This window comes from Misgurnus anguillicaudatus, chromosome 18, assembly GCF_027580225.2.
Source record: "Misgurnus anguillicaudatus chromosome 18, ASM2758022v2, whole genome shotgun sequence".
Taxonomy (NCBI): Eukaryota; Metazoa; Chordata; class Actinopteri; order Cypriniformes; family Cobitidae; genus Misgurnus; species Misgurnus anguillicaudatus.
The window spans coordinates 17266831-17276142 of NC_073354.2; the positions used below are offsets into that span (position 1 = coordinate 17266831).

The window sequence follows — 9312 nt, forward strand, 5'->3', positions numbered from 1 at the left end:
ATAATTTTTAAAAATATATTCATTTACACTCTATGTCAATTATTGCATCTAGAAAAATACTGAGGTGCAAATAGTATTTGCTAATATAATTAGCATCTAATTACTATTTACACATTGCTAAATTAATTATTTTATTATTTATTTATTTTACTTATTTTCACCTACTTTAAATGGACAATCGCTAAGAAAATGCTGATATTGTGTAAATAAAAAAGATCTCTATATTTTTACTTTGTGTAAATAATAGGAGAGAGCGGGGAAACAACCTAACGCTTTTTGACTTTGGCTCTATTATTCAAAAAATATTTAAGTTAGATTAATAATTTTTTACACCATCAACACACACACATCTCTGCTACAAATGAACACTTAAAGTTTGTTTGTGGGACCTACCGATATCGTACAATTACAATAAAAGTGACAAAAGTGCAAACGTTACAACTTACCCCATAGGTGGGGTTCATTGTGACAAACAGAGGGTTTGTTGTAACACCTGCTAGAAAATTTGGTTTAAACAAAATTCAATACAATTCTGTCTATATACTAAAGTTGGTTGGATATTGTTTATATATCTGCCATTCATCCATCCATGATCCTTCATCTAACCATCCTTGCATTATGCATCAATGCATATTAATAGATTTTTATTGAAAGGGCCACAAAATTAAGACAAAAAAAATCATAATTGTGAGTTATTTCCCCTGATATTTGTATTAACAGTTATCATTTTGATTAATAGTATTTACATTGTTTTCATTTTATTATCATTGTGAGGCTTAATTGTAACGCTGTTTTACAACTAACCCTGCGAAATGATTTCAATCCCAGTATCAGTTACTAGGAGTTGCTGACATGTTTCAAAATGGTGTTATGTTTTAGGTAACAAGACAGTGATTAAAATAATATAAGGTTGGATTTGGTGACTTACACACCCAACTTTTTTTAGACATCTAAAAAAACATACGATGAAGAATTTTACTTTCATGCCTTCAAAACACTCTTTGTTAAATATCTTAACCAAAACACATCAAAACTTTTTACAAATTCACAGGAGATCATCTTTTGACAATAAAAGAAAAGACCAAAAGCTCGGCCCTGTAATATGTAAAGTAGCTGCGTTACAATTAACCCTGCGTTAGTTTTTACCCCGCTCACCCCTCTCTATTGCACTTACTGTAGTGTAAACAGTAGCTATTGCTATTTGCCCTTAGTGTAAATAGTCGCTGCCTATTTTAAACATATTTATCAGTTTTGCCTCTGGTGTGACCCAGCAGGGCATTATTTTAACAATACTCCTTTTTCCTCTGATGTGGTCACAAAAGCCTCATACAAGACCTTGAGTAACAGCCAAATAATTGTCAGGCTTCTGTTTTTATTTTTTATAAGGTTAAAGCCGTTGTTCTTTCTTGCACACAATGTACCCAAGTGTACCCAAGTGTACTGCATTAGTATTTATGTGATACAGTACAGATCTGACGTGTTGGTAATGTTTGACCCTGACTGCCATGCTTACTTAACAACAATGGAAACTGATCCATCTGCGTTTTAGAAGCGCACGCCACGGCAGAGCCAAAGGGAGGTACGGCAGGAAGTGGACTTGTGTGAGGGGGATCTGGGTCTGGGAACTAGTACTCGCCTGGACATCTGCACGGGCACTGCGGTGTGCACCAGACTTGGAGAGGAGACCAATACAAACAATGTGCAGGATGAGCAAGGTACATCAGACTACCTGGACTGTTTTGAAGTTGTTTAGTAGCTCATCACTCAGTCCCAGATCATCCAAGATAAACTTAAGTGTAGACATAGTCATATATTAACTCATAATCAATATGTAATCTATGTACAGAGAGTTCAGACTGGGATCAACTGACAATGGAGGATCTCATCAGCTATAGCTTCCAGGTTGCCAAAGGCATGGAGTTCCTCGCCTCCAGAAAGGTACACACGCATCAATTCATTTGTTACTGTACATCTGAATCTTGAACCTTGATAGTTAAAAGTTTACTAAATTGTTGCTTCCCTGAAAGCAATTTACTCTGCAGCTCCGGTGCGGATCTATTGCTATTAATGTTAATCTTTTGGCTACTATGTGTTTGCCAGTGTATTCATCGGGACCTTGCAGCCAGAAACATCCTACTTTCTGAGAACAATGTGGTGAAGATATGTGACTTTGGGCTGGCCAGAGATGTTTATAAAGACCCCGATTACGTCCGTAAAGGAGATGTAAGAACTATTATTATGAATATTAATTAAAAAAAACGTATTACTTACACTTTAGCATTTACCCTGTTTTATGCTCTTCCTCACACTCTTCCTCACAGGCTCGTCTTCCTCTGAAGTGGATGGCACCCGAGACCATCTTTGACCGTGTGTATACCACGCAGAGTGATGTGTGGTCATTTGGTGTGCTGCTTTGGGAGATCTTCTCACTGGGTAAAATAAGCATTGATATGTTACGAACTGATTAAAAATCCTTGTGTACTTTGCTGACATTTGCTGATCTCCTTTGGTGCAGGTGCATCGCCGTACCCGGGTGTGTGTATTGATGAGTCTTTCTGCAGGAGGCTAAAGGAAGGAACCAGAATGAGAGCTCCAGACTACGCCACACCTGACATGTAATTAGAAACACTTTTATTACAAACTTTTTGTATTAGGGTAAAACTAAAAAGAAACAGAAACATGGGATGTTCTTAATCCAGGTACAGTAGTCCAGCCATATGCAGTATAGTTTCCTGTGAGTGTTTAATATATAATTTGAGCGATAGTGTGTAGGTAATTTAGTTTACTACTGATGGAGACCAAAATGTAAAAATGTGTTCTTATTTAGTCACCCCATGGTGTTAAAACCCCTGATGGCTTACGTTGTTTTTCTTGGTTGTTTTGAATTTTTTTTTTGTTTATAAAGCAGGGGAAGGTGACTACCTCTTCAAGCTTCAAAAGGATACAAACATTATTAAACAACATTATTAAACGTTATTAAATGACTATGAGTGCCATATACTTAAGGCATTACTGCATTGTTTGCATACAATCTCTCACATGAAGAGAACAAACAAAGGTCAAAACTTTCATCTAACAGTGTTACATTTACAAATTGATTAAACTGATTGGTCGATAAAAGCACTTTTTCACTCTTTGGGCTATCGGCCGAAAGTTTAAAAACAGCTGAAAGTCATGGCTCTGTGTATAGAAAATGTAAAGAAGCATCACTGGTTTAATGTTCAGTATTAAAGGGCATTATATGAATGAATAACATTCAGAAAATGTAAAGTCGCCATGAAACGGAACTAGCGATTGCCTAATTTTCCCCGCGGTGACGTATATCCGAGTAAATACCGCTTCTGAAATGAAATAAAACAGGGCTGGATTTGAATTTGTCCATTGAGATCTGATTGGATGCTTTGTAGTTGGGTCGTGTTGCTAATTGCTAATCGCAGCGATCTTCTCCCGGACCCCGCCCACCTGCCATACCATATGACCGGAAATAAAGAGAGATTGTTCCGTTCGTCTGAAAATTGTGCCATTTTTGGGTGTGTACTCTTAAATGAAAATGAGTTGATCTCTGCACTAAATGGCAGACCCAATTATAGCACTTAAACATGGAAAAAGTCACATTTTCATGATGTGTCCCCTTTAAAGATTATGAGGGCACATGAATTTTAAAAAAATAATAAAGCTCAAAAAATACCACAATATTCCAAAACAAATGAAAGTTTTTCATTTTATTTTCATTTTTTATGCGACTTTAATCTTCAGAATTTAGTAAATAAAAGTCAATATAACCACCAAACTATCTGTATCACTTTCGACAGATGTCAGTCTGAATAATCGGTAATCGGTATCGTTGAAAAAATGTTATAAGGGTGCATCTTTAATTTTAGTTGTTTTTTCACCAAACACGTTTGTACGCCTTCAGGACACTTGAATATACAGCACAAGCTGTATTTAATGATACTTTTGCATCCTTTTAAAGCTTGAGAATAGTTAGTCACTATGCAGTCCCATTGTAAAAAAAAAAAATCATTACTTTAAATATATGTACACTTGATGGAGAGTAAATAATAACAATTTTATTTTTTGATAAATTAACCCTTTAAGTCAATAATCTAATATTTAATTTTAGAACACTGACATACAGTAGTTTATACAGTTTATACTGTATCGTAGTAATGTGTGATTACAGCAGGCTTCATGTTATGTTGTTGGTAGGTTTGTGTTATCAGATTGGTGCCCTATGTACTGTAGCAACTAACAATGTAACTAATCCATCTAAATTTCTTACAGATACCAGACTATGCTGGACTGCTGGCTTGACCGACCTAAAGAAAGGCCAACTTTTACTCAGTTAGTTGAGCATCTTGGAAATCTGCTACAAGCCAGCGCTCAACAGGATGGACTTGTCTTTCTGTCTGTGTGTCATTTTAACATTTTTCTAATATTGAATGTGATTTTTTGTGATTAATACATATCTCTCTTGTGTTTAAGGATGGAAAGGACTACATTCCACTGACAAACGGAGATGTGGAAGAAGATTCAGAAGCCCCTCACCACAATGCTACATCTAAAATAACTTTACAAGCGAGCAGAGCGGAGGCCCAGCTCCACTATGATAATGCTCCACCTGTGGGGTTGGTTTTCACTATCTGCTGTCAAGTGTCATGGTGTTTTTGTGCTGTTCATGAAATCATAGACCTTAACACCAGTCGGATTAAATTATATCCTTTTGAGCATCAATTATCTGGGTCTGTTGTTGAAGAAGAACTGACAATTGGATATAAAATGTGCTTAACCTTTCTTTTGTCAAAGTAATCTAACAATAGTCGCAATCGTCTCTCTCCTGACAGGTTACCACAGCAGACAAACAGTTGTGGAGTGCCAATAACTATGACGACTTTTGAGGACATCCCCCTGGAGCACACTGCAGTAATGGTAAATGAGCTCTACATAATACAACTAGGATCTAGTTAATCACTAAAAAGGTTAGGTTTAGCCTTTGGCACTGTAAAACGTGAAAATGTTACCTTAAGGAGCTATTTAAACATGAGTTTTAAAATGACTTGGTGGGTGTAAGCAGCCAGTGTTTATAACCATTTATGGCGCTTTTCCATCGCTTAGTACCCCACGGTTTGGTTTGGGTCAGGTCGGGTCAGCCCACCTCACTTTGGCTTGGTTAGCGTTTCCATCGAGTTAAGTAACACTTGAGTGGGAGGGATTATAGGCGTGTAGTTATATTTGTGCTGCCTACTGCTGTGACATAATACATGTGAGAGTGTCGTTGTACATTCCCATACATTAATTTATTTCTCAGTCCGCCATAAAATTAAAATTGACCACCACAAATAGATGTTTGCACATAGATGTTATCACATGACAGTTTCTGTACAAACACCCGTGGCATCAGTTGACGCACTCCGCTGAGCCTCATTTAAGCATATATGCGGACGTTGGCATCGCGCAAGTGCCGACACAAACTGCAAGTCTGGAAAAAAACTGTTATGGTGTTCCTGATTTTCAACCTTTTCATCGCTAAAATGGAGTTTGGGAACTTACAGCAAAGCACAGATGACAACAGGTTTACTCAAGACAGCGCAAGCTAGCATGAAGGTAAAGCTAATCTTTTACATTATAGCGATTATGCGGGTGAGTCATTCTCTGAGATGGGTGCCTTTTGGGTCATACTTTTTTTTAAATATATACCTTAAATAGTTATACTTTTGATCATTTCATCTGATAGTGGATTAGTCAAACCTTTAAGAAAATACATTTTCCCACCTCAGGCATGAAATTCTAATCAATATTTAGTGTTTTTTTTTACTGAAAGTTGTTTTGGAGTTCAACCCCGTCACAGACAACATGGACCCTGTTTAAATATGATTTAAAAAGATTTTCAAGTAAATTCTTGTAGAAGCTTTTCAATGAGATGTCCCTTGTTTGATATCATTTATTGCATGTAGAATTTTATTTTTTAATACTCACCATTTGAATACCAAATCAGGTCACGAAAACTTTATCTAACATTGGTCTTCATGTCTTATCACAAAATATGCATTAACATTAGAATTTAATCAGGCTTTCATTTTTTTCAGACTGTCCTGTAAATTCTGCATACAGCAAAACAAACATTGACCTAATTTGTCGTTTTATCACCAAAATATTAATAAAAACTATCAAATAACAGGGTTGAACTCAGCATAACGGGGTTGAAAATGATAACAGGGTTGAAGTGATGATCATTATTTAATATAGCATGGATTTCTTACCTGTAAAATTAATGATATCACATTCAATAAAATTTTATTTTATTAAAGTTGGCAAAAACAAACAAACATTTTAGTAAGTATTTAACATTAAATCAAAAGCATTAAGGATTAATTGATCACAAACATCAATCGATCTTTCCATTTTTATTGAACATAAAATACCATAATCGATTATTTCTAACAGGTCACATCACAATATAACAAGTCTACAATTGAGTACTCTACTAAAAAGTGTCAAATATTCAACCCCGTCACAACGTTTCAACCCTGTTATAATAAAAATGTGACAGGGTTGAATGTGACGGGGTTGAAGTTTTTGGCTAACAGTAGCTGTAATTTCGTACTTAACTAAGACAGTAGCATCACATGGCATTTAGGAAATCATACAACTTTAATGTTTTGCAAAACTATCATTTAATTCTTCTTAAACCGTTGTTTACTATCATTTAGTAATACAACAGAGTAGAAATGTTGAGCCTGAACTGCACCCAGTGCAAAGCCCCCAAAAGTAAGCTGACCCTAGCCCAAACCGTGGGGTACTATGCAATGGAAAAGCGCCATTATTTAGATGTTACCACATTTGCATTCATAAATTGCAGACCCAATTCATGGGAATAAAACCTGTGACCTTGCTGCTGTTACCTGTTGAATAGCAAATTTACCACAGATTACCTTGCAAAGCATTTTGTGTCACAAAATACATGTTTTACAATAATAAAAATAATGATAATCTCCATACAGAACGGTCACATGGACCGTGGACTGGGCTTATCACGTGAGCAGATGAAAGCTCTGGATCGACAGGTGCAAAGAACACCAAATTTCAGGTATGGTGTACAGTAGCAATACACAATGATCTTGATCTTAGGAAATATTTACATGACAATGTTACTAAGTTTCTCCTTTGCATTTGTCACAACATCTTTTGGCAACATTTGGTAAGCTTTGAAGAGGAAGCATAATAAACTCAGTATCTTGAGTATCACAAACACAGTCCTGTAGGCCAACATTGTTTTTATGGTTGTCAAGTACTCGCACTTTGCATGACATCTCCATTTTCACAGATTCCCGTTTTTGTAGTATAGATGGAAATAATAGTGGCATTGTTTCTTTTTTTTTTAAGTTTGCAAAGTCGTTTTCAAAAGGTTGTTCAGGATCAGGACCCCAAAACACATAAAAAGTGTTCTAGTTTTGGTTGAAAACATTGTCAGGTAAACATGGCCTTCGTACAGGCTTATACACTAAAACCAGGAAGATTTAAACATGAGTGCTTCCGTCCTCAGCCCACTTCTGCGGTGCAAAAGTAAGGAGTCTTTGGCGTCTGAGTCTTCCAATCAGACCAGCGGCTACCAGTCTGGCTACCACTCCGATGACGCAGAAGCTCCCATATACGCCAATGAGGAAATGATTCTGAAGAGAGACTTCCAGAAGAAACCTCCACTGCCCAGGAGAGACGATAAGTTCCTTACGGACGTCCGTTATAGCGCACCTCCGGTGTAACATCTAGATGAGCTTCGGACTGTGTTCTTCCTTCACATTAATTGTAACATCACACAGAATCCCTTTAAGCTCATTTCATACAAATAATACAGGAGCCAAAGGGCAGTTTCCTTTCTAAAATGAGTAGCAACCTTCAATGTCATTTTTCATATTAGGTTTTCCTGTCATTAGCCGTAATGACTTCATATGCACTGTATCATCCAACAACAACAAACTGTTGAATTGACTCTCGTCTAATTCTTTGAATTGTATGTGTAAGGGAACCACTCACACGTTTAACCTTTATCTTTCATTATACTCTGTTTCTGAAATAAATGTAATATATTGTGTTGAACCAGACTGTTTTGGAGGAGATAAGAGTTTTATTTTAATTCTTATAAATGCCATTTTTTAAGAGAGAAAGCCTTGGCAATACAATCATGTTTACACAGACTGCAGAGCAAAAGTGGCCTCTCGGTGTGTCCACGGCACTTCCTGTACAGAGTCACGCCCACTTCCTGCCGCACAGTAAATAGTAACTGGAATGTTAGACGATTAAGTATATGAATTGTTTTCATTATTTGTCTTCATCTTTTGAATTCTCTGCATTCAATCTCTTGTTTTTTGGGTTTATTTCTTGGTGGGCCTTTTGATTGTACAGTTTGTTATGAGGGCCTTTTTGTCCATGTATGAAAATGTCAGTATTTTGCCATAATGATTTAATAATATACATTTATATTATTAGTTTTTTTTTTTTTTTTAAATAAATCTCTTGCCAGTCAAAATGTGTGTGTGCGTGCGTGCATGTGCGTGTGTGGCTGCTGCAAAAGAGTGCATCTTTGGAGACCTAACTCTTCCTGGATCTGTTTCTCAATGACCGTGAGGAGACAAAGTCCTGTTATCTTTAGTTATTTTCCATGCTATTTGTGTGCATGTGGGAGAACAAGACAATGCATGCTAGCCTCTGTGAATGAGACCATTTTGGGGGGGAGCACATGTGTACTATTGTGTATGTGTAGTTGTGAACAGATCTTAGGAAACAAAGCTGATACAAAGCTTTATGTTTGGTTGTCTCAAAATGGCTGACCAGAATAGCATGCACAAGGCCATCGAGAGCTCTGAGACCTGGGATTGACTTTTTACTGAGCTATTGTTTATATTCATTATTGTTTTAATATAATTATAAAATGGGTCACTTCAAAGGTTGCACGGTGCATGCACCATAACAACAAAAACTTTTTTTTATTTAATATAAAATGAATGGATCACAAGAATGCATCGTCCCCTTTCTGGTTTCGTGACAGCATGCACTTGAGTTCTTTTGCACAATCCATCAAAAATTATTTTCTTTTGTTTCTTAAACCCCATATGTGACCTCTGTGCACTTGATAGCTGGTGTTTGTCTAACATTGAATCGCAGGCTGTTTCTTGGCTCTGGTATCCATTGTGTGAGGAAGCTTTGCTTACATTAACCTTACTGGTGCCTGCAACTTCAGAGAACATCAAAGGACTTTACTTTGGCCATTCTGATACACACAAGGGTTTGTTTTACTACATCACACTTTCATTGTTT

The 9312-nt window shown here is 36.6% G+C and overlaps 1 protein-coding gene across 1 annotated transcript in view; it reads left to right on the top strand.

Moving 5' to 3' along the window:
- The window catches only part of kdr (kinase insert domain receptor (a type III receptor tyrosine kinase)), a 33673-nt gene extending 25178 nt beyond the window's left edge, over window positions 1-8495 (top strand). The window contains exons 21-30 of the mRNA XM_073855959.1: window positions 1550-1715; window positions 1847-1938; window positions 2101-2223; window positions 2322-2433; window positions 2516-2615; window positions 4285-4399; window positions 4495-4628; window positions 4845-4929; window positions 7002-7087; window positions 7544-8495. Of these exons, the coding sequence (XP_073712060.1) occupies window positions 1550-1715; window positions 1847-1938; window positions 2101-2223; window positions 2322-2433; window positions 2516-2615; window positions 4285-4399; window positions 4495-4628; window positions 4845-4929; window positions 7002-7087; window positions 7544-7760 (1230 nt within the window). The 3' untranslated portion in view covers window positions 7761-8495. The remainder of the gene's footprint in view (window positions 1-1549; window positions 1716-1846; window positions 1939-2100; window positions 2224-2321; window positions 2434-2515; window positions 2616-4284; window positions 4400-4494; window positions 4629-4844; window positions 4930-7001; window positions 7088-7543) is intronic.
- The last annotated feature ends 817 nt before the right edge of the window (window positions 8496-9312 follow it).